This window comes from Cloeon dipterum, chromosome 2 (genome assembly GCF_949628265.1).
Source record: "Cloeon dipterum chromosome 2, ieCloDipt1.1, whole genome shotgun sequence".
In the NCBI taxonomy this organism is placed as follows: Eukaryota; Metazoa; Arthropoda; class Insecta; order Ephemeroptera; family Baetidae; genus Cloeon; species Cloeon dipterum.
Genome location: NC_088787.1, coordinates 32,516,207 through 32,542,266, shown reverse-complemented (window position 1 = coordinate 32,542,266; position 26,060 = coordinate 32,516,207). Strand labels below are relative to the sequence as shown.

The 26,060-nt window shown below is 43.4% G+C and overlaps 1 protein-coding gene across 9 annotated transcripts in view; it reads left to right on the top strand.

The window, feature by feature from the left end:
- The window catches only part of SK (small conductance calcium-activated potassium channel), a 70,223-nt gene that overhangs the window by 32,350 nt on the left and 11,813 nt on the right, over positions 1-26,060 (top strand). For 5 of the 9 annotated variants that reach the window (XM_065479880.1, XM_065479875.1, XM_065479876.1 and 2 more), the window contains 3 exons: positions 22,337-22,432; positions 23,750-23,824; positions 24,990-25,411. In XM_065479880.1, the coding sequence (XP_065335952.1) occupies positions 22,337-22,432; positions 23,750-23,824; positions 24,990-25,411 (593 nt within the window). The remainder of the gene's footprint in view (positions 1-22,336; positions 22,433-23,749; positions 23,825-24,989; positions 25,412-26,060) is intronic. The other 4 variants (XM_065479878.1, XM_065479879.1, XM_065479882.1 and 1 more) reach the window with 1 other exon arrangement.

Genomic DNA, 26,060 nt, shown 5'->3' with positions numbered 1-26,060 from the left:
AAACTCTACATTGGATTGTAGACATCCGATGAGCACCATTTGATTTATATCGAGGCAAATTTCTGAGAGTGAAAGTCCATCTCAATAACGAGCCAGCCCGAATTCCACGCACCCAATTCTGCCAATTTAACCGTGAATAACAAATAATAGGCAGGTTGTATATTTTGAGCCCAAATCCAATTAGGAAAGGCAAAAAGTGCGACCCCAATTCGTATTCGTTAGCGCATCTTTCAATCAATCGCGAGCCAAGCCCGGAGGCTCACCGCGGCAGGAATGAATGAAGATGAATCACGCACACACGCACACTTGATCCTCGGCTAATGCTAACAGATGCCGACGGAAATGCAAACACACAGTTTTTCCGCAGCTCTCCCGGTTCTTTCTCCCTTTCCGCGCAAACCGCACGCAAAAAGCCTCGCAGGTGCAGAGCTAATTTTACTCCTGCACTGCTGCAAAATTAAAAAGGCTAATTTCGCCAGCGGCAAGTGCGGGGCAGGGGCGGGGGGTGCAAAAAATGGGCGCATTTATCAATGGTACAGGCAGCTTGGAGCAACGAAAAGCTCGCGTCTAACAAGCTTATGAGCAAGCAGCTTAAAACGTCATTTCTAAGTCTTCGCCAAACCATCATCAGATTTGGCCGCTGACACTCAACTTGAGCCCCCTTGAGTGGCAATTTGGCCGATGTTTGGGCACAAGTGCAATTTATGCGTGGCGCTAGACAAACGAAACGAACACTCAACGCTGTGATTTTTTGTGGCAAATGTTCCACTAGTTTTCAAAGTAATTGCACTACAAAAATGGGTCGATCTAATTGGCTTGAATCACGGGATTGCAATTAGCCTGACGGAAATAACCTGAAAGAAATAGCCGAAGGAAGTTGCATGAGCAAAACAGACTAAAAACGAGAATTTGGCACGCCACAATCGTTTTTTATTTAAGATTTTTTATTAATTGAAACTAACTAAGTATTTATGTAAATTATCGTTTTTTAATGTCTTTCACAACAAAGTAACTTTAATGTTTCCTGGTCCACTAGTATTGAATATCTCTGCTCACCATATTCGTGTCATTTAATACTCTGCTTATAAATGCGTTGCATGATGCATTTTGCCGTTTATTCAAGTGAGGCCGTAAAAAGTCACACGTGCTTCACATCAAAACCAAATGGAAGCTGTAATAGATCAAAATTACACCCCTGGCTATGCAAGTTCCACACCCTCATTGTGAAAACCGCAACATGAAATCGTACAACATACAAAACCGAACATAAATTACACGAGAACAGCGAGCCGAGCGAATGCTGCGATTTGCATTTGGCGCCGCACCGACTCAGTGAGCCTGGTTAATTGGCGAATAATTAGGAAGCGTGCAAATTGGTTTCCTTTGTGGCGGAGGGAAGTGGCGTTCACTGCTCCACATCTCGCCCATGCGGCTGCTCAGCCAACCCAACGGCGGGGCTCGGCTATGATTTGCACTTTGATCCGCACTGCTTTGCACGGCCTAATACATTTCTTCGTCCCTGGGATCTTCTCACATCAAGAGATAAGCCTTAATTGCGAATGCTGCGCGTCCCCCCGACGTGCTGATAATCCCTCGAGGGCTGCAGCAGGCACAAGCTCAGAAAAATCTAATTCCTTTCTGAGTTTGTATACCGGAAAATATGATTAATTCAAGAGCACGTTTTTCTTATCATTCAGGGCAGGGAATTTTAAACGAAGGGAGTTTCTTTGAAAAATTGCATTTTTAATTGAAATGCAAATAATTCTGCGGCTTAAAAATTGAAATGGATTTTAATTAAATTGTTTTCCCCTAATTTAAAATCCTATGCAAGTTAAACTTCGGAGTTGTACGCTGCAGATGTTATAGTTTTTACGTTTTATGGAGCATCCTAAAGAACCCATGAAAAACTGAACGGTTTTTCGCATGGCATCTCATAATTTTATAAATTTGTTGGTTACCTCTATAAACAGGAGAAGCATCAACAGCATAAATTTCTAACCCACCCCCGCATGCTCTTGAAATTAAAACGAACGGGGTGGCAGCAGCCGCTTTCATTTCACGACGTTGCTATTTCTATATTCGCTGCTTGGTAGGCATTCGCGCGTGGTAATGTTTGAGATGAAACACATTCTGGCTTGGTGGACCACGCGTTAACGATGCTTGTCCGATGTAGTGTATGTATATTATGATCTGTGTGTGTGTGTGTGTTTGGCCCGCAGAGTATACACACACAGTGGAAGCAGCAGTAGTGTGCTGAACATCAACAGCGGCCGCGTTTGTGTTCAGCGTTTAAAATGCGCATTGACCGCAGCTGACGACGGGGTTGCTCTACATGCGAATTTTCTTGCGGATTATTTTTTGGTTCGTAAAATTTGGCACTTTGGGTCACCGCAAACTGCAGCATTGTCCTGGCCCAGCTGCCTTTTTACAGCCGATCGCGGGCAATTCAGCCACCAATTTCCCCAACATCTTGCCAAAATTGGCAGATCTCGCACTTTTGCTGCATAGCACTTATTTTTATGTCCATATAAATTTTGCCGCAACTCACCCATCTGGTATATTCCTGGTGCTAAATAGTGGCTCGGTGGGGAAATTTCGAGGAAGTTATTAATTCAAAAAATCCTGGTTTGAAACAGTTGTACCGTTGTAAAGGTTAATTGGTTTGGGACTAGGTCTAACACGTAATTATTCAAAGAGAAAATAATTTATTTTTTGTATTATTCCGTTTGCTAATTTTTATTGTTAAATTACAGACGTAATTTGTATGAAATTATTTTGTTTGCAAACTGAAATTTTCTGTCAATTAATTTTTTCTCTAGATTCAAATCAACTCTATTTGAATTCGACTCTGAATATGAACGTGCAACTCCCTTATGGATTTTTGACTAAATTTATTTACTTGGCACACAGTGCTGGGTAGATTAAAAAATAAAAATTTTAATTTCTGTCTACAATAGATTTTAATCATGTGGTGTTCTTTTTTTAAGTTATTTTCCTTTAATACACTATAAACTAACGGCTGAGCTAATTTTACCACTCCAATAAATGTTGAGAGACGATATCAAATTGTTCCCAAATATATCTTCAGTGGTTGTTCAGTTTGGGTTTCAAAGCTTAACTCTAACGAAGCCTCTTCAATATATTAACAAGAGGATTTGTTACAACACACCAATTAAATAGCAGCAGCAACCGATGCTTCGAGAGCTAGGTTGACTCAAAATTTAGCATCGAGTGTTGTCGCGGCAGCTGTCGCCCACTTATCAACCTGCTCGATAGGTGATTCAATCTGATCAGATTCACGCGCGTCTCGTTAGTTCTATCCACTCAACAGCAGATCGCATATAAACGCGCGAAATTAGTGCCGTTTGAGAAATTTCCTTCTTGTTTATCTGATTGTCGTCACGTTTCGCAAAATAGCTTCGATATGGCCGCGAGCCAAGCGGCGCCGCCACGTGCATTCCGTGCCACACATTGCACCTAACGAGCAACACCACTATCAAGAATCGTTTATGCTAACGACACCACTCGCGCGCACTTAATTGTCGACTCACTGCCGCAAAATAAATACCCGCACATATAATTGCGCGGACAGACTCCGCGGGAGCGAAAGGCCCCTCGCGCGAGCACACACACGCGATTCGACGATTTTCGGCACTCTGACCAGCACAATCGAACATGCCAAATCGTGTGTGCTTCCTCTTGCTGGTTAAATAATCGGCCTGATGAAAAATTGCGCTGACACGAAACGATCCGACGGTCTCGCCTCTGCTGGCGCCTAATGAAAAAAACTGGCGTGGTGAGTGGATAGATGTCGACCTGAAAATAATTAAATGCTGCCTGTCGGGTTAAGTGTCAAGAAAACCAGTTTAACGCATTTGTTTTTTTTTTTTTGAACACACGAGCTACATGCTGAGTGAGTAACTGGTACTTAATTAACAAACTAAAACGAGTGTTTGATTTTGAAATAAAGTTAAATTCAAAATACCATTAAGTAGTCGTGATTGAAACTGAATGTTTTTTACGAGAAGAAATTTATTTCCTTGTTGATTGATGCCAGTGAAGATAGACGCACGCGAGGTTGTCAAAATTTGTCAATGGTAGTTACATGTGAGCTGTTTATTCTTCCGTATTTCTACAGAAATATCTTACTCGACGTACTCAACTAATTTCGTCTGCTGGTTGCAGCTTGAATGGAACACCAGTTGCAATAGTTTGTAAGCATGAATTAGGGTTGTAACCAGATTGTGGATTAGAAATACAGAAAAATAACCTGCTCGCTACTCACCGAGGAGGCTGCATTTAATTTCATTTGACAAATTATTTTTCCTGTTTAAAAATTAAGCAAAAATTATTTAATATTGCTACAGTTTTAAATGTCAGTTATTTTTATGGGCAGTTTTTTACTGACATTATCTTGCAGATGAATGGATTTAAGTTTAACAGTGCAAATGAATCATAAATTTAATGTACGCGCTCCACGACACAGCGGAAGATATATCATCATTTGTATGTTACGCACTAACACAAAACTTCATGATAATTTAAAGCGACATATACTATTCCCAAACGATTTGAAGAGTTGTAGTAGACAATAGAGTAAATTTTATATGGGCCAATTAATTTAGCAGGAGGCTGAGGCTGCTCCAACTTTATTTGCTTAGCAGTCCTGTTGAAAGTAACAATTTGGAAATCCCAGCTGCGCCCGCCTTTCCCCACTTAAAACCAGCTTAAAGCCGGTGGAGCGAACGAAGCTAAAAGCCCATCTCGACTCCCTGGCTTTGCATTCCGGCTAATTTCTTCCTGCGGAGGGAAGCAGCCAAATGGACATGGCCGGTCGGGGGGTCCACGCCATCAGCGCAGGCACTCCTCGAATTTGCGGAATGCATTTGCGGGCGTGCGAATGTGGTCGCGGCGGCGGCGACCAACCTTACTGCAGGCCGAACTCCCCGAGGAGCCCCACGGGCGAGAGCGAGCGAGCGAGCAAGAGAGGAAACCCTGCTCGCAGCCGAGAGAATGAGGGCGAAGAGACTGCAGGCAACAAAACCCATCCCTCGGCGGTGTCGGTCGGTCTTCTTTGCCTGCTGCTGCTGCTGTGTGTGTGTGTGTGTGTGCTTTCACTTTTGCCCCCGCCCGGCCCCGGCCCCTTGCTCACCACTGACACACATATTATCTTGTTTCGCTTCGTCGTGATTTAACGTTTCACCCCATTTTGCGGCCTGTTTTTATGAGCGGTGCCCTTGACTAAAAAATCGGATGGCCCGAGGAGACGTGGCCCAAATTCGCCGCATGCATATGGATGGGCGTGCTGCAATGCGTCCCGGTCCCAAGACACCGTTTCGTTCTGACCGCCATCGGACCTCTCGAAAAGTTGCTCTTTTGATCGAGTGTGTGTTCAACACGGGATTCGACGTTTTTGCACGTATCTTTCCTGCGGGACGTGCTCGCTCGCTCTTTCGTTTGCTAATCTCGAAGTGGATAAACAGCACTGCGCCTTTCCATCTGACCAAGGAATTGGGCAAAAAATAGCATGCCGCATTTCAAGGGCAAAGCTTGTTGTTTGTACCGGCGAAAGTAGACTACAAGCTGACTCTTTTTATTGGCAATTGCAACGCATTGAACCAAAACGTGACCAAAAGCCTCTCGGGACATAACGAGAAGTAAGCTTTGGCCACAAATTAAATTCAGTGATTTTTGGCCAGAACATGATCCGCCGCCAACATTAAGGATAAATAAAGCTAATTTATGAAACCCGCAACATGCTTCCAATTTGTTTTAGCAGCAATTTTCATTCGCAATGCTCGTGTTGGAAGTGATAAGCTTACAGTGGGTATGTGCGCCCTATTCGTGCCTCGGACAGTGATAAAATCTACGTGAAATATTAACGAAATTTTCCCATTCCGCGACGCTACTACCGCCATAACAATAACGAAAGCAATTCCGGCAATCGCCCCGACAGGTTAAATGACGCAGACGGGCGCGTTTTCCACCTAATTTCTTCTTAAAAATTGATACAAAAAAGTAAATTGAATACACGGTCTTCTCCATCATTTTTTATGCCCGGGGCAGCACACGCAGTAGCAGCAGCTTATATTCCTCGTTATTATCATTTGGTGCACGTTCAACCGATCTCTCGGCTCTTTTTTAGCAACTCCATCACTGTTCAAAAGTTGCAAAAAACAGGCCGCCTTGTATCGCAGTCTCCGCAAAATGATTCGGGGCCGTTTCTTTGCTCGTTCGTCAAGCCATCAATAACGCTCAACTTGATGAAGTCATCTCGTCGTCTCCACTGCATCATGTAAAAAGAGCGCTCGTTTAAAACAAATAATCAATCATTAGGTTCGGCCGAGCCCGTCATCGCATTCAGTCCAGAAGCGCGCGCGGCCGCTCTCTGCTTGTGTTTTCAGTGTCTTCGTTTTATGACTTTCAATAAAATTTACGCCGGCGGATTACGATCTCCGACAAGATAATGAATTCAGGACGCGTTTTTCAGTTAACAAAAGTCGGCCGAAAGCTTTTCTCTTTTGCGCCAATAAAATTTACTGCGCGCTACTTTTCCCCTTCAGCACCCTATCACCTTTCGAGTGATTTTATTTAACGACTTTGCTTGGCTAATCCGATTTTAATAATATCTATGTTTTTATTTGTCTTTTATGGACGAGGTCATAAACAATAAAAATAAGATATATTTATATAATTGATGGATTAACTCGGTTAGTACCAACGCAAACGATAAAAAGTAGATAAAAAGAACAAACATTTATGTGTCGTTCAGACGCTGGAAAAATATCTCGACTCTGGAGGAAACCTTTCTATTCGATTTCAAATGAACGGGAGATAAAATTTGCCCGAAACCCTACTTGTGCTCTCAAGGAAAATTTTCCCTATGTTCTCCGATTCCGCGAATTCCAACAAAGAGCCACTCAAGTGCAGTGCTGAGAAATCTGCGAGCGAAGGATGGCTGCTCAATCGGCGGCGCTTAATTTTGTTTTCGCCAGCGGAACACGTTTATATTAGCAGCGGCACTCGTATTGAACAATCTGTAGAGTTTCTCCCCGGATCTATTTTTGAATCGCTAGTCTAAATATTCAAAATGTTATTTCTAAATGATGCTCCATGAATATGCGCGCGGCTGGCGCGCAACCGGCCTGTGTGCGGGGCGCTTCGGCCGCTGAGAATAGCAGCCAGCGCCGCCGATATGCTGCCGCACCGTGTGTGTGTGTATCAGTGAATGACGCTGCCACGCTACGTGACCTCATCATTTCGCTGGCACTCTCACCGCAACACACGTCACCGACCGTCGTTTTCGACTTCGAAAAACGGAAGCCCGCCGTCGCTCATTTCGCCCCTCAATATATTGCCGCCGCTTTTGTTACTCTGCCAGCCACGCGCGGACGGCAAAGGGCAAAGGACACCCTGCCCGCATACGAACAGGCTCGTTAATGTGCTGATGGGAAATATGTATTTCGAATGAGGTGGCCCTAATAATGTACAGGTTGCGTCACATATGGCGCCAACACATTTTTTAACCTTTAGACAAAAATTTTTAAAATTTATTTGTAGATTTACAACCAGGAAGCATAATTTAAAGGGAACGGTTGAATCATCTCACACATTCTCATACTTGACAGCAGCTGTTTCAACTCCTCAGGCATCGGAACAGCAGTAATTGCAAAACAGAATCCATAACCACAGAAATAACTAAAGAGGAGTCTGAACGACCGGACGTTGAAAACGATTTAATTGCTGAGCAGGGTTTGCCAATTTCCAATGTGCCACCGGTTTTTGAACAAAAACAGCCAGAAAACCCCTCCTATAAATTTTGGTTTTCCGCATTGTCCACGTTTTTACGATTTTGGTCCCTAAAAATGGTCATATTTTGCGCCAAACAAGACTTATTTCTAAATTGCTAAAAAACATTATTCTGTGAAATCAGTAGAACTAGAATTTATTTTTAATTTATTTTATTTCATTTCCTGCTATGTTAATAAACCATGGAAATGCATGTGTGACCAAAAAATTGCATAAAAGCGCCAAGTTTTGAGCAATGCAGTGAATTTTTTCCAAAAAGATGCGGGGTTTTGCGAATCCTGTATAATTCGAAAAAAGAATAAGTGACAAAATCTTTTGAATCAACCCCTCCCCCCGCTCGCCTTTCCCATATTAAAATTCAATTTTTTATTTTGAAGCTATTGCCAAGAGTGAAATTATGCTTCATCCTAATGCAAAAAAATCAGGAAAGAAGATTTCTGTGTACTTTGACAAACTAACTGTTTTTACTGCATGTTAAGTATCTGACTGGATAAAAATGAAACAAGAACGCTGAAGCTTTCTTTTAATAGGATCTGATAGAAAGCTTATTTAATGCTTTAACAAAGAAGCACAAACGAAGGATTAGAATGTTCAATATTTACTTTCAAAAGAACATCGTCCTGTCTTGTGCAGCTTTCCATTCGATTCCAGACTGGTTTATGTCTGTTTCATGCCCTTTTATATTTCTAATAACGCTTCCCAATCAACCAGCAAATTTTATAATCGAGTTACCGGGGCTTTAATATTCAGATGCGACTATGTGTGGTTGGACAAATGCATTATGACCAGTCTCTTAAGCAACTCTTTCGAAGGGCTTGGTAGAATATTGATGCGCTGCGTACTTTGATGTTAAGACTACGTGCAAATACTCCCGTGTGCTCAAGAGGGGGGCATTAAAGAGCAATGAACTGTCCCGAAATGTTTGCTGCAACTCAGAGTTCATTGAGCACGCAAAGTGTTCTGTGACGCGTTTGGCCCATAAAGATGTTTGATCAAACTTTTATCGAAATACGAGTATATTCGCCGATCAAAGAGGAGGAAAAGCTAATAACCTATCATTATTTACGTCCTATTGATTTTTTACACGCAACACGTGTGCATTGTATCCTTCAGGTCATTAATCAATTTCCAGAATAACCATCAATCAAATTGAGAAATTTCTATATTATTTAATTGTTTCCCTGACAACTCTAAAGGGTAAAAATAAAACTCACGACAAATTGGGTGTCATCCTTATTTCGGTATGTTTGAAAAAAAAATGAGGAATTCGCATTTTGGGCCAGTCCTTCTGCCTGATGAAAGCATTAGGGATCGAATTTCCGACGGGTCTCGGCGGTGACACCGGGGAGATAACGAGAGCGAGTGCGAACAAACCCCGTCGATTGTGTCTCCCCCCAAATTGGCGCCATAACAGAAGAAAATACGCCTGATCGGGCTTTCGATTGTGCCAGTGCAGTGGCAGGCAGGCCCATCGAGGCATCACAATCGCGCGGCGTGCTCGCCCTTTCTAGCGTGGTGTGACCTCATTCCAGCAGCCTCCGCTAGCTCCACCTAATAATCACACTAATCAGGGGGAGCTGCTGCCTGATTATTAAGCAGTTGAGTGCATGAAAGACCGGCTATAATTGAAAAAGAGCCCCGGCGTGCAGCAGCAGTTAAAAAAGCAATCTGCACCCGAGCTCGTAAATTTCGCCTGCTGAGCGGAAGACCATAGCGGCGCGCGCTCAGATCAGCCGCACAGCAGGTTGGCTACTCACCAAAAACAAGCAGTGGCTTATGTGATGTGTTGCGAGTACTCATCTCGCCCTCTTCCCGCAGTATCGCTTACAAATTGTGCATGTTGACGACGCAAGAAAGAATTAATGCCGTTGCTAGCACACAATTTCCATCACGACGACGCCAACATGTAAATGGCTTGTCGGCAGCTAAACCGGATTTGCATGCACAAATAAATGGCGAATTTATATGTTCATGAGCAACGGCGAGATGCCGTCGACTGCTAAATTCATTAATCTAGTTAAATGGCGTGGCATTCTGAGATGAGGAAGGAATTTCTTGCTATTCGCCGTTGACAAATGGAAGCTGTTTACCCGCTTGCTTGCCAGTCAAAAAGACCTTTGCATTTGTCTGTCTCGCGAGCTAAACGGAAAATAATGCGCAGAACAACAGCTTTTGAAGTCCTGCCTACATTTCCTTTGTCGTGCGATCATTATTCACATCTTACTTGCGTCATTTGTTGACTACTCGAAGATTGGCAAGGGGGTTCCGAAGCAAAAACGACAACGGTTGAGTGCTTTGGAGATGTGAATTCGACCGTGAAACCTTTCCGAGATTTACGGTTGACAGCCGTTTGATTTTTTTTATCGCCTTTGCATGTCGGCTGCCATTTGGTAAAAATGTTAACGACGTGATCGGCTGCATGTTTGAAAATCAATATTTAGATTGAAACTGTTTGCATTAACATTTATAAGAAGTAATTATGCTTTCCCCTCTATACTACCCAATTCTCTGGATCGAAACAGCCAATCACGTCATCAAATTAGGGGGTGGCAACGTCATTATGCTTCCAAAGCAGCGAAAAATTGAATATCTCGGTGAGAAATTCTGTCAAAACGCTTGCCAATCAATCGTCGTCACGCTTAGAATTCTCCGCGCCTACTTTTCTATTACAAGCAGCCCATTGAGAAGACGAGAAAGGAGACCATTAAGGATTCCACCGTTGCTAAACTAACCACTTTGCCTGGCGCGTGGCAAAACGCTTTTCACAGAGGTCGCTCGTTCGTTCGCACAGCTCTTCGCGCCGAAATTATTATATTGACAGGCTTACAAAGTCGGGCCAATGTGATTGTGATATATCCACTTGGTGCAAAGTGCTGGCAAAAAAGCGCGAGGTGCGGACAAAAGCACGTGTGGACCTCGCAAAGAAATGCGTTTTGTGTTCCTCCTGGAACGTAGGCGGCGGCGACTGGTCGGAACGAATGACGAACAATGGCGAGTGAGAGAGAGGCGGAGGCGGCGGGGTTTGACCTAAATCCTGCGGACCTCACAATCAGATGAGCGCGTCGTCCGCAGGCAGGCAGCTAGGCAACCCGCCACGCAGACTGCTTTTAAAGGGGAGTCGAAACTTGTTCTTTTTGTTTTCAGATTCGATCTATTGTCTGCAGAGTCCGATAATAAACTCTTACGAATTCCGTCGAGGAAAATCAATTGCGTGTGGCACTATCGTTCCACGAAGTATGTAAGACCTTTCAAACGTCTTTGCAAGGTGCCGTATCTTTATCTTCTGCAGCAATGTATGAAATACATTAGCTTAATCTCAAAAGCGAATAGATTTCTTTCTTATTGCCTGTCCAGAGCAGATGCTTGAGACACCCCCGACGGAAAGATAAGACTCATTCACGGCATTTCAAACCCTCCCACTCATTACGTCAGTGTAGAATTCACCCTCTTCCCTTTTTGGATCTAATAAGGAGAGAGAATTTTCTTTGAGCCCGACCTGCAGGAATTAGCCGTGACGGAGAATAATGAGATGGGCTGCTGATTATCCCTAGCAGAGTCTTGTGTTACCGCCACCGAGGAGTGCTGTTTGCCACCCGAGATTTATCACCTGAATCGCAAGCGGTGACCCAGAAATACCGCAAGGCAATGAGGAGTGTAGCTGTGCGGTGCTACTCGCTCTCTCACTTTATCTATAGCGCCGGCTGTCATGCTGTATTTTTTCACATATTTCTTGTCGCCGACTTTATTTTTAGATTTATTTTTCGTGCGCCAAGTCTGCTGTTCTTGTAGCTGGACCACTGGCCGACCGCCCGGCACCCGCCATGCATTAGCAGACATTGTAATTTATTATTTCTAACTTCGCACACACGTGCCCTTTCCTCGTGGAAATCCTTTTCGGGCATGAAATTTATCGCAGCAAATAAAGGAAATGCCCATTTCGCGCTCGCCACGGGAAATATGTATCAAAATCAAGGAAAGAATAAAGATATGTTGGCCCAGGTCTTAAGGTAGCATGAGCGTAAACTATTTTTCTCAACTGCAAAGTTCTCAACTTTTAACCTTTTCACCAGTAAAAGAAGAAACGCGTCGTTTTTACTTCGCTCTTTGCAATCATAGCTCTACAGATTGCATTTTATTCGACCGAGTAAATGTTGAGTAAAAAGCTCCTGCGGCGATTATCACGGCACGAGTGTTCCGCGGGTTGCAGAAGTTTAGTGCTCTGAGCACGGTTTAATGCAATGACCGCAATGGCCTTGCGGTGAATACAATCTCCCGGCTAAGATTTATGGCTGAAAGTTAGGCAGGAATTGAGATTAGTCGTGAAAGCGGAAAAATTAACATAGCTCAGAATGCACAAACAAAACGCTGACATTAATTCTGATAATGTATATATCCAGCGGAGAAATCCACAATCAAGATTTTTTTATCCAAGCTATTCGCCCAATGCCTGGCAGCTACTTTTAAAAAAGTAATTCTTTCATGTTAAAAATGTGGTGAGAGGAGATTCAGCTGAATTAATTTTTCACGCGATGAAAAGATGATGCTAAAATGAAAATTTTCAGACGCGTCAGCTCGGCTTTCCCATTTGCATTTTGTTGATGAGCTCGTCTCGTGAATGACACACACAAAATCTGAGGGTTTAGCTTTTGGCTTTTGTGCGTCCTCGGCGACTCGAGCGCCACTCACTCGCTCAGCATCCCGGCGAGCCTGCTGCAGCACTCAATTTATTTCCCGGCACCGGCAGTAGCAAAGTGAGAAAGATGAAAAACGGCGCCAATTCGATGAAGTAGAGATAGCATCAACAGCCGTTGTAACAGAACAAGATCAACTAACTTGTCCCGCCGGTGCGACCGCAAGAAGTGGAAGATTATTTCCATTTACACTCGACTGCGCGCAAAGAGACCAAACTGATTGGATTAACCCTTTTCTTCCTCTCTTTCGCCGCCACTCACTTCCGCGAATTGTTTTCCGTCAATTAGAGCCAGCAATCTCATTCAATTTCCTCTCGCATTTTCCACCTAGCCTCGAACTGTTCTCGTCGGCGGCTGCAAAGTCATTTTTCAAGTCCCTGCAGCGGGATAATTGCGGCTTGGAATTACGCAGCCATGCAGATGATGCGTCGGCTACACCCCAGGGTGGGCCTGGGGAGCGTGTAGCGTGTTGCAGTGTCGTGTGATTCTTGTTACTCAGCTGTCTGCCGCTGAGAGCTGTGCCATATCTGCGCGCCGGAGTCTTCAATCAATAATTCACGTCCGATTCCTTTGTAAGGCGGTTGCGCGTCAACATATATAACACATTTGACTCCCAATCAGCAGGCTCCCCCCCAAGAGTCATTAGTTATCTGTTTTTGCCGCGATCAGCCGGCAGTGTCACTTTTTACGCCGTTTTAATTTTCCGTTCTGCCAGACCAACTTTCCCTGCATCGGGCTTCGATCCGACGACGGCAGCGGCACGTGCGAACTTTCAGCACCTCATAGGGAAGGACAGCAATTAATCGGAAATTTATTTGATAAGTTTCTCCAGCTGGAAAACCGCATGCTCGTTATTCCACCCGCGCGCGTTGTGGCCTCAAGTTCACCGCAAGCGGCTCGGGAGCCATTTTCTGCGAGCAACAAAGAAAAGACAGCGTCTTTCCCGGCCGCCGCCGCCGCTGCCGCCGCGCAAAATAACACGGCAAGATGCTTATCTGGGGCGGGTGCGTTTTCGAAATTGTGCTCGCATTCCACGCCTCGGCAACCGGAATGATAATAAAGTGTGCGCTCGGCGTGTTTTTGTTGCCGTCTTGAGGTGCTAAATTATGCAAGAAGCCGCGACGCGAAAGATCAATCGGCCTTCACCCATAACCCATTTACTCGGCGCGCGCTTTCGTCTATGTACTCCGCCAGGACGCTAATATATGTGGGAGTATTGTGTACACAGGCGCAGATGTGAAGGGTGTTTCAACGTATTCAAGAGCTGCAGCAGCCAGTGACAAGACCCATCAACTTTGATTGTTGATGACAAATATTGACGCTTGTTACACATCAGTCGGATTGTGTTGTTCACTTGCGAATTTCTTGTCGTTTTTGAAATATTGAAAATAGCATACTCTTTTGTGCAAGACATGTTACATGTTAGTGAAAGTTTACTACATACAGGTCGACCCATTTTTGGCGGGTTGTCAATCACATGTCAGATATTGCAACTGCCATTTGAAACATTGCATAATATGTTTTCAATAGCATGGCTACAAAAAATTTTATCCTCTCTGTTTTGCATTAAAGATTTAATAATTCTGAAAGACCTGTAATGTTCCCTCTAGCTGTGTGCAGTTTTTTAACACAGGCGTTTTAAGCATTATTTATTTAAATTAAATAATTGTTCCCTTTGCATTAATGCAACTCAAGCTTTCAATTCAATTCGTTTTTATTTCTCCAAACAAGTCATATTATTTTACGAACATTTTAAGTCATGCTTGTTATTTTTTGTTACGTCAAATTTAAAAGTAACTAAATTGAATTGCATTTTCTATGCATGAATAGTTAACAGAAGTTCATAATGGTTCTGTATTGTCAAATATTTTCTTTTTTATCTTGGACGACATACTTTCATGCTTGGTTGCTATCTTGGATTTCCAAGAAAAACTTCTTACTGCTTGCTGTCAAGCTTTCCTCCTGTGATGTGAAATTGTAATAGGGAAAGAGGTCACACTGCGATTATGATATCATCTAGGACACCATGACTAGAATAATACTTACTATATGAAACTCTCAGGATAAGGATGCTACGACGTAGTTTCGTTGAATATATATTAATATATATACGTGCACTTTTAAACAATGTTCGATGTAAACTAAAATTACCAAAATTTGAATTCGACGGTGCTAGCGAGTTATGAAGTTCCAAAAGAGTGAAAATCCCGAAAATCCTAATGGGATTAAGTAGAAATTACTTTAAAATTGGATGTTAGAGCCTGCTTTCGTTCAATCATGATGATTTTTTTCCACATAGAATTTGATCAGTTAAGAAATTTCATAAGCGTGTAGAAAAGTTATTGCTCTGCGATCAAATGTCATGAAAAATGCAGACCCCCCTCAAAATAAAACCTTACGATAATTTTCGGAATTACAAAAACTACCCATATAACGATTTTTCTCATTAAATAATGCCTACAAACTCAAAGAAATATTAAGTCAAAGCGCAGTAAAAAATCGGATCAAGAATTTTAATGGTTCATGTTTCACATCATTATTTTGGGTTGGGGGGAAGAAATGCTTTTCTTAATTACCTTTACACAAACGGTTTGAAGTTCAAATTGATGATCTGAAAATTTTAACGTATTCATGCTTGGCGTGGGAATGATTATTTTAAATACTCAAAAAATATTGGACCCACCATACCATTTTTCCTACTTTGACAGTCGGAATGGAACGTTTGAATGTCTGGTCACAGGAAAACCGAGTTGGAATCAGTGCTGCTGTAAAAGGCTGATGGAATTTTCGTCATTTACATTCCCGAACGTCCTATGCTTCATTTAGTCGCAATTTTCGAGAGAGTGGTGCTGATTGCTTTAATTGGAAATTCGTCAGTACAGTGATCAAGTCGGCCCTCCCGAGGATTGAATCTCGTCGGCTGGACGTTTTAAATTTGAACGTTCGTGTAGGGATTGGAAATATTGCTGCGAAGCGATGGAGAACTAATTAAAGTGCGCGTTGGCGGCGGCAGCAGCACACGGTTGCTCTCGGCCGATATTCCGTTATTGGATTTTTAATCACGTGCTGCTGTGCGAACAATGCTGAATTGATGCAGATCCCGCATGCGGTGCAGAGTTAAACAAACCCGTTCGTTTGTTGCCTGCTTTTCCATTATCAGAGTGTTTGTTTTGTTCTCGCGAGCAAAACTCGACTCTCATCTTCTCCGCTCTCGCTGAATTTCCACCAGATTCACGCTCGCTTCCGACGCCCAGAGTGTGTGGGCACGAGCGAGAGAGGTAGACAACCGGTGTAACTCGAATGTCGGCCAAATTGCCTATTCACCATTTAGCGCACTGCCAGAATGCCAATTAAATTCTCGCCAGCTCGCTCTCTCTCGTATCTCAAACGCCGCCGGAATCAATATAAAGCAAAGTAGGAGTATGGCATCGACCAATCTTGCTGGCCAAACAAAGCATTCTAAGCAGAAGCGAGCAAAAAAGGTCTCTCGATTGTAAAAGAGGCACCCTAGGGTTACCTGGAGTACATTTTTGCGCATAAAAATGCGTGCCTTTCACACAGGCGAGTCAGGTTTTGAAGTGGTACTGCAAAGCTTGTCGTCTTTTATATATTTTGCATGTAAGCGATGGAAAAACTCAGACCTTAAAAATCTTTAAATGGTGTGTTGTTGGTTTTTATTGGCGGTGGAAGTTGATTGGATAGTCACAATATTTGAATGTGTCTGTTAGCGAAAATTACATAGCTGGGATGACGATTTTTTTTTAAATGAGTCTCAGGTGCTTTTAAAAGCTGATTAGCTATGAATTTTTTAAATGTCCCAGTCTCTGGAAATTAAAATCTCGAAACAACCCTAACAAAAAATCATTTTTCTTTATTTTAGGAAAAATTCGAGAGTTAAAGGATCTAGATTTTTTCTTTTTTCCATCGCACCCTTTTCATAAATCGAAATTTATCTGGCACTTTTGGTATGTGCGAAAGCTGGATTTGACCCTACTAGCATTAGGATTTTCCATTTAGGGGCGTAAAGAAACGTGGCAACCCTCGCAGACCGTTCCGTATCTCATGTGTGTTGCTGCTATGGAATATTGGGATAGATATTTCCCCTCTGCGTGGCTGGGGCATGCCGGAAATGTCATGGTCCAGCGGGAATTGGGGGAGAGGCGATGCAAGAATGCGATCGGTATATAGCGGTAAAGCACTTGCTCGCAGAAAGTTAATTGAAAAGACGTGACTGTTATCGCTAAGTCTCGTAATTGACTTGCAGTAGTGGGCCAAAAGCGATTATCTCCTTCCTCGTGGTGATGTAAAAGTAATTATGATAAAACTTGATTGTACTGGCTCGCTGAAAATTTCATGTGCACCTAATGATCGTAAAAGTCTATGGAGAAGGTAGAATGCGGGGAGAGGATTTGCCGAGCGGAATGGGCACGTGGTTATAGACTCATTTTTCTTGTGGGACGCGACGAGAGGAAAGCCCAACGGCCTCTCAGGAGCAGGATTATCGCGGGACTGCTGACTTTTATTGGCAACCACGGGGAAAGGTCTGGTAGGCCCCATGAGCCTGGTTTTTTGCCTCGTCGGTTTGATACACGAGCTGAAAACCAAACCGAATGCTAACAAGATATGAAGGGAAAATCCAGCCGGGCTGCGTTTTTGGCTCGGAGATGAAAAGTCGCATGAGTGAATGCGAACGAGGATGGTTTCCATTTCAAAAAAATATTATGACAGAGCGCGGCGCGTGTGCGGCGTGTGTGCAAAAAGAAAGATGGCTGGGAAGGGAAGAGGAACGAAAATAAATAGGTGTAGGCAGACGCAACAATAGCAGGAAGCAGCAGTCTCTCTGATCTGCTGAAAAATACGCCTGTCGCGCAGAAGGCACTGCATCTGCACGGCGAACACGTCCCACCGGGTCGTTAAATTATAGCGGAAATATAAATGAATGTATGTGCGTGCTAAATTTTCGCCGACTCATGGCACCTGAACGGTTTCCCCCCGAAGTAGCGCAAAAATGCTGCAACAGTCATTTGGCCAAATCGGACAAGCACGTGCGCGGCCACCCGAGGATCAAAATCGCCGTCGCATGGTTCATGGAATTTAATCTATTGCTTGCCGTAACGCATTCGTCTTCTTTCAAATTGGTTTCCTGCCTCCTATTCGTATGCTGCATTCGATCCACAGAAATTTGCGCTAATATTTCACGCACTTCTCTTGGGAGTTTTTTTCTTAAATGGAGATAAAGTGCAAAGTTTTATTTTTTGGTGCGGGAATGAGCTGTTTACACAAATTCAAGTAAATTCGGAACAAATGGTAAAGCATGGTTTTTTGTGCAAAATCTGCTTTCTAACTTCGCTCGTCATCGAATTTAAACATTCGCATGAGGCTCTTATACGAATTCCAAGAGAAAACATCAAAGAGACTGCTCGTAACTAAACCACCGACGCACTAGCTTTGCGCTTCAAGCTAGAGTACTTGCAAATAATTTTTTCTGCACTTATTTAAGTCACATTAAAAAGATTGGTCGGGAAAACTCATCAAAGTACCAGATCATTTGTGCTGAAAAGTTAAAAAGTTTAATAATTTAAGAAAATGACATGGAAAAAGTACAAGATTTAGATTTATACGAATTTCCAGTTTATTTTCATAAGGCTTTTAGGCCTTTTTTATGATTTTAGCAATTTTTGGTGATTTTTTGCGCTTTTTTTATCTCTGTCCTCTCGGACCGGGAAGGGCGCGCACTGCACTAGCACGAATGCTGAAACCTGGGTCCCAATAACACCGCGAACGGATAACATGGGCGCACCAGGCCGCACAGGGACCCAGCCCACTCAAGGTGCCACTGGCCTCCGCACTGAGGACTGCATTGAAACGCTAGACATTTGTCCCGTGAAGCCAAATCACGCATGCTGGAAAGGTGCAAACCAGCCCGTTGAGCAATTTGAGCATTTCGGGTCACTAAACTAACCACTTTTTGCCATTTCTGAAATTGGGTAGCCAGTATTAGATCTCCGAACTGCTCAAATACCTCCCATTGCTTTGACACTCCTGAGAGTATACCTTAACAATGCGAGCCAATTTTAAGAACGTTTTAAATAGATTGCACGATTCGTTCTGATTTGATAATGTCATCACGATTAGACGCTCCTGAAGATAAATATAGTTGAAGGTCTAAATTTTGCATCCCTTACTTAGTATCTAGTTAAACTCTCAAAAATGATAGTGTTATATTTCGGAATTGAACAGCATTACTCTCTTTTGGTTTAAAACCAAGTCTATCAATTAGATTACTTTAATTGTTGAATGTCAAACAATTATTAAATTAAAATTTTTCCAATCGAATAATTTGAAGAATTTAATTAAAAGTTAAGACGAGACTCAAACATCGATTTTTAAAAAGTTCTGATGTCTACTTAACCAGTAAGGAGTTGAGCAAATTCAATCAGAAACTAAACCACCCATTGAACTTTCAACTCAAGACACATTCCTTCAATGCTTCCGCGTTCAGCCCAATTTCCTTTTAACAACGGCGATTTTTGCGATTGGAGCACGTACGCGCCAACTCGTTGCCCGTGCTGTGCCCGTCCCCGAGTGCGTCGGCAAAGTTCCAATGATATCGCACTCGCAGGACTTACTTGAAAGTGGAATGAAAAAAGAAGCGGCGGTGGGAGTCCCAAGCGAAAACCAAGTTTTATCTAACGTCATTACGACTTTTATTAAGACGACCGCGCGCGCATGTGTGTGTATGTGCGCTCGCCTATTAAGAAATCCCGGCAGACGTTCACGGTTCGCGGAGCAACCAACTATATAGAGCGGAGTATAAAGAGTCCCCGCGAACCGGCACTTCTTACGATATGGGAGGTGTATCACATTTCCATTAATTAAGCCGACGGCGTGCAAGGCGGCGCCTATCGCCAGCGCTGCCCGAGGCGCTGCTCCATGAGCCAAATCACAAATTCCGCTCACACGCCGCACGCGCCTTCCTTGCGAAATAAAATCTCGAGTTAAGCGTGTGCAGCGGCACACTGGGCATGGGCACACTCGCTTTTTTCATTCCGCAGTCGGATGGTCGTTTGAGTCGACTCTCGCAAAATGACGATTATAGTTCTACTCCGTTTTCCTCCAGTTGCTAAGCATCTAGTTGAAGAACGACTCTCCTTAAAGACTATGTTAAAGTTTCACCCTTGTTTCTTTAAATCTATTTTTATTGTATCGGGATTTACAAAAAAAAAATAGAACGCTTTGCAAGAACGGATAAGAGCAAATGCAGCAAATCCTTGAATATAAAATTTTTTTCGCACTGCACAGAAAGTTATTTCGGCCCCTCAGGCGTCATCCGCAAACCAAAATCTTTTCTACAGAATCGTCTGCTGAATTTCCAGCCGTAGAAAAGATAGGCTGTACTCATTTCTGATGGAAATATCAAAGACAGAATCTTGCAAAACATCGCTACTACTTGCCATATCTGCGACCTGGAACTAGGACTAAAAAAGAACGGGTTTTCATAAATTCATCACCGTTGGCTTTTTCAAGAAATGCAAAGCTGGTTGGAATAATAATAATAATAATAATAATAGGAATAATAATTGTTGCCGACAACAAGAACGGACGCACTTCAAATTCGCTCCTCAGAATTTTCCCCTTTTGGCCCCGACGTTGAACTTTGACTGGGAGAAACTGGCATCTCCTTGCTCAGCTTTTCACGCCGCATCGATCGACGTCAAAAATTTCTTCCGGGGAACAAGATTTCGGCCCAAAATTCTGGTTTTGAAGTTCTGACCGGCGAGTGAGTACGATTCCATCCAAGCAACAATGGCAAAGACCAACAAGCGCCGAGTAGCTCGCCAACGGCACCCTGCGAATTTTCGCTCGCGACATCGCAGAATCGCGCCGAGGGGCTCTGCCTTGGCGGAGAGGAGTCCTCTTTAGCCGGAGGATGCGGCTCTCCGTCCAAGAAACCGGCCACCGCAACGACCATCGAGGGATCTCGGCTTGGGACGACCCAGAGTCGACCCCGCCGTGCCCTCAACCTTGCCATCAAACGAGCGACAGCCGGCACTCCTGAAGAAAGAAATTCATTTTCGGACGAGGGGTGGCTCTTAAGTCTGCGAAGAAGTCCGGCCGGGGGAGTGAAATCGAGTTCCAGCGCCAAATCTCCCTGACGAGTTGCTGGGGGCCAGCGTGGAAGAGCGTCAAGCCTTGGCTAACGCCCGGCTGCTCACCATGCTTCTAACTCAGCCAAGTCAACTTTGAGAAAACCAGCCCAAGCTGACATCGAAGTTCCTGGCTATCATTCTGATCAGTCGAACAGGCCTCGCGGCTCCTGGTGGATGGTGGCTACGTGGGACCAAGATTGCAGTGAGGACCGGCGCCCTGAACCCGCCTTCGGAGACGACCCCGGCTATTCTAATTTGTCCAGGCGCCAATTCCCGACTTGGCCTCTTTTGTAGGCCCGTCGGGTCTTGTGTATTATTGTTAACCCAGAATAAATACAGAATAATAATAGAAATATCGCTCTTACAAACAGTTCATCGAGGAAAGGGAAAATATAGCAATAAAGATAAAAGCTCTCATTCCCGGTATAAGCCTACGAAGCTGCCCTAACCCTTCAAGCTAATGGCATTCTGTGATAAATATTTTGTCCCTTATGGAAATGTGCATGTATGAATAATCCCCTCAATTTTGAATAAATTTAGTAGATAAAATATTTCACCACATCAATTCTCGGCGGGAAAGGATAAGGGCTTGGAGGAGATCTCAATCTTTTCAGCAGACAGGGGCCATTATAATGAAATATTAGCAGTCTCAATACAAACAAATCAATTACACACAGTGGCAATGTTGAGGGCTCTGCAAGATTAATGAAATACAAACAGCGCGGAGTGTCGAATATATCTTCTTATCTTTTATTTTTATTGCGTCCAGAGCAACTTTATTGGTTGGAGGTCAACAAATCGGATTGGCTCATCTGCAGTGGGACGAAATTCTTCTGGGCTCGCACATAAAGAATGTATTGATAAAACATCAAGTATTTGTGTTAGGACGGCAGACGGGGTGAGAGAACGGGGGGGGGGGTAGTCAAAAAGGGGTTGCTCGGCGTTTTTGGTGAGTGTCTGAGCCCGAACAAAAAAAGAAATGGCCGGCTCTGGCTCTGCTCCTGCAAATAAGAAACTACAAAACAACACTACGCAGCAGAGAGGCTGGTGCAGGAATTCGTTCTGTCAAGATGGACAAATAAGAAAGGGCGGCAAAAAGAGCCATCATCGGTCTGTTTGCTCCCGTGACAGTATGTCTTCGCTCGCTCTCGCTCCAGTCATGGCGAGTGTTTGCTAAATCAATCAAAGCTGATGTGTTTACCCTTTCAGCACTCTCTGGAGTGAAGAACGCTCGATTTCGACAATACCTATACTGAAAATCAGCTCGGCAGTCGTATTATACGAAGCGGTGACTGTTTGTTATCGCCGCTCGTGTGCCGCAGAGGGAAATCGACCCTGAAAAAGAAAGTCGTCCCTTTTTCGGCTGAAGATACCGTCCTCGCTTATGCTCCCTCGGCGATCGAGCCAGCTGCGCTTGGTAATCCTGAGCAAATTTGTCCTGGCAAATTACCAGCTGACCCTGAGGACCAACACACGCGTGTGTTTTCGTCGCAGCTCGCTGGAAAATTATTAATACGCACACTTGCACACATATTTACGAAATGTATAATTAATGTTGGTGGCCCCGTGATTTCCATGGTGACGCCCAGGTGAAAATCAATTTGATTGCTCTCTTGCCGCTCATCACTTTCCGCTAAACTGGACTGTAAAATGCATCCGTTAATTTTCCACTCTCTTTTGTTGCAGGCTACTTTTTATTCGACCGCGCTGAAAACGCTCATCTCTGTATCGACTGTGATTCTCCTCGGGCTAATTGTAGCCTACCATGCCCTTGAGGTGCAGGTGAGTAGTACACGAAATGGTGACATTTTACTATTAAATATAAATTTAAAAAAATTTAACAACGCCAATATTATACGATTTATGGATTTGTTCCACGCTATAAAAAATATATTTGCAATTCATCCTGGTAGCGGCAAAATTGCGCAACTTTCAACAACCAAACGCGAATTTCTTTGTTGCAAGACACAATGAAAATTTGGGTATTTGTTGAGTGATGCGCAAATTTATCGCGACCAGGACGAATTGTTCTTCATTTCTGGATCTCATGAGCGATAAAAATACAAAATATTCATAACATTTTAAGCATGTTCATAGTTTAAATTTCATGCTAATTTTTAATTGATGCAAAATCTGAGTATTGAGTTTCAACGATTGATATTATACTCCTTTCTAATTCTGGCCTTATTTTTGAAAAGTGAATTTTGTTCGTTTATGAGAGGCTAAACCGCATACAATTAATTAAAGAGAAAAAATATATTTATAGCATAGCTATATGTTTTAACTATTTTATATCCATATAGGAATGCAACTGTTAAATCTCCAGTCGAAAGAAATCTGCAGTTTCTGTTTATTTTAACAAACTCTTACGTCAACCTAAACAAGTTTTCCCATTCTCTCCACTTTGCATGGCAAGAATTCGGATTTTCTTAATATTATCCTCCATAGGTTGCTTTTGTGGATATCCCACAGTAAAGTGGCCATTTTTAAAGTGAGGAAAGAAAGGATGGAACGTTGGAAGTAACGACTCTCTGCACAAAGATAAGCAATAATGTATTCAGTGGCGCTTTTGCTCGTCTTGAAATTGCTGTGCAAAGAAGGAGCGCTCGGCTCCCCAAACGCAAATGATTAATTTAAAATTCACAGCGAATAACCCGAAGAGCTGGGGAATTTTGCAAGTGTTTGCCGAGAAAGTTATTTTCGCGCTCGCCTTGTCGGAAGGGCAACAGCAGATAGAGGAATAGAAAACTTGACAAAATCAATATAAATGCGCGCGGCAGCGGCAAGATACAGAAGAGAGAAGGCATACAGCTGCCCTTTGATTGCCCTTGCTTGGGCGTCCTGTTTATTTTATGACATGGCGCTTTTGCTCAAACACACACACACACACACACACACACACACACACACACACACCATGCACACTCACGCATCTGAAGGGTTTGCTTGGTTGGGTCCAATCTTTCTTGATCGGTCTCGATGCCGACCGGTTGGGCCACCACTTTTGGTGCGCCTTGAACATTCCCATTCATGTACCACCGATTTCGCCCATTTGCAAAATGATATCAGCATCAATTTCTGTCTTTTTTCACGTTGCAGGGCGTTGTAAACGATTTTCCTGCTAGCAAAGAATGCAATTGCGGCAAAGTGCATAAACCTCCGTCCACGGTCAAGGTTTGACTTTTTGCAACAGCAAAAGCGTGCTCGTTTCCCGCCAAATTATTGAAATTCATTTTCCATTATATTTTACGTGTTTAGCTGTGTTCTGTATTCGTCGGTTTCCATCGCTTCTTGTTATAGACTCTATATAGCTGATCTGACTAGAAGTTAATCCCATTTTCGCTAGACCACATCACTTCGGAACATTTATTTTGAGATTTTCAAATTGAGATTGCTATGGACTCTGGCTAAATGCAAATTTTGACTCTTCCATATTCAATGGGCTGAAATCGATTTAAGCGTAAGCTCTCCTGGCCGGCAAGCAAATAATACTCGGCGGTAATTGAAAGAAAACACCATTATCCATTGTTGTTTCGCCTCCGCGGCGTGCGTGGCTGTATAGGCTTAAATTTAAAATCACACTAATATAAATAAATTTCCAGTCTTTCGTCAACAAGCTTGAACAGTTTATTGGTATTATGTTTATAATTTACCGCGCAGCTTTGGAAGTATGGATCAAGCAATGAGTCATCAAGATTAGAATATATTGCACTAACAATAACAATCACACAAGCTGCACTTCAACGAAGATAATGGCACGAATTGAAACATGCACCAGAAATCACTACGGGCGTAGATGAGACTTCAGGAATGCGACAAGTTAAAAATAATCATTTATATATACATTTGAAAATGAATAGCTTTTATAGTAATTTTGGTGCGTGCGTTAAACGAAACAAAAAATACTCCCATCCACCAAATGTACATTTCCTGAGAAATTCTTCGTGTAAAATATGTTGATATTGCAAAGGTGAAGCACACAAATCAAAATCAAAGAGGCTGAAATGGATGAATAAACGCGGTTAAGGTTTATGTTGCTGCAAATTACGTTAACAGACTTGGGAATTTTTGCAAATCGCAAATTTAAGCTGTCAAATTTTTGGTTAAAAAAAAAACTCCCAAGTCTAGCTCGTGCATCATACCAGAGCCAAAATTTCAGCTTCGCTTTGTTCCACCTCACTTGATCGCGACATTTAGAATGTAAAAAGTCATTTGGTGTGCCACAAAAGGCGGCGAGTACAAATTGCTCCCTGTAAAAACCCCTGTGCCACTCATGCATCCGCACCGCGGCTTACAAAGAGAGTCGACTCGCGCTAATCAAGCCCTCCCTCTGTTGCAGCTGTTCATGATAGACAACTGTGCCGACGACTGGCGGATAGCAATGACATGGCAGCGCATTTCGCAAATCTGCCTGGAGCTTGCCATTTGTGCAGTCCACCCGATTCCCGGTGAATACTACTTCACATGGACCACAAAACTAGCCAACAAGGGCGGCCATCTCGACTCGAGGGAGGTGCCCTACGACGTCACGTTAAGTTTGCCCATGTTTCTTCGCCTGTACCTCATCTGCAGGGTGATGCTGCTGCACAGCAAGCTGTTCACGGACGCTTCGTCGCGCAGCATCGGCGCCCTCAACAGGATTAACTTTAATACGCGTTTTGTATTGAAAACTCTGATGACAATATGTCCTGGCACGGTGCTGTTAGTGTTCATGGTGTCGCTCTGGATCATCGCATCGTGGACCCTGAGGCAGTGCGAGCGGTAAGTTGCTATTTTCACCACCAGACCGCCTCTCTGTTGTTTGGATTTGTAATCACCACCACCACCAACCCCCGAAAACAACCACTCCACCACGCCATGGCTTCGTTTGTGTGACGCCCCGTGCTTCGTCGAACGGATTTTTCGCACAAATTCACATGACAAATTATGCAACCGCATTTGAATTTTAATCCCACCTCCCGGGGCAAACTCTATGATTGAACGTACTCTGAATTTGGATGAGGGCGCTTGACGAGCGCGGCGCGTCACGCAACTCACATTTAGTGAAATTTCTGCTAAGTGTGACCCCCCATATTTCGATCCCCCTTATTTTGTCCAGAGCTGAAAGGCATCCCGCAAGTCATTGTAGACCCATTGGCGATGCTTCGCAGTTATCGGACGAATATATCTCTTCCCGAGTGTCAACGTTTTACTTTTATCCATGCATTCAAAGTGCACCTGTCTTCGGGACCGCATTGGCTTGATTCTATTGGAAAGTTTTCAAAAGCAAAAGGTGCACTCTGAATGGAGTCTGTGTTTGATGTGTACTTAAATCCTTCCCTGGAATGGATATCTCTGTGTATGTCCACTGAAATTAATTTTAGATTTTTAAATCGCTAATAATTAGACCATTTTGTCCCCCCCATGTACG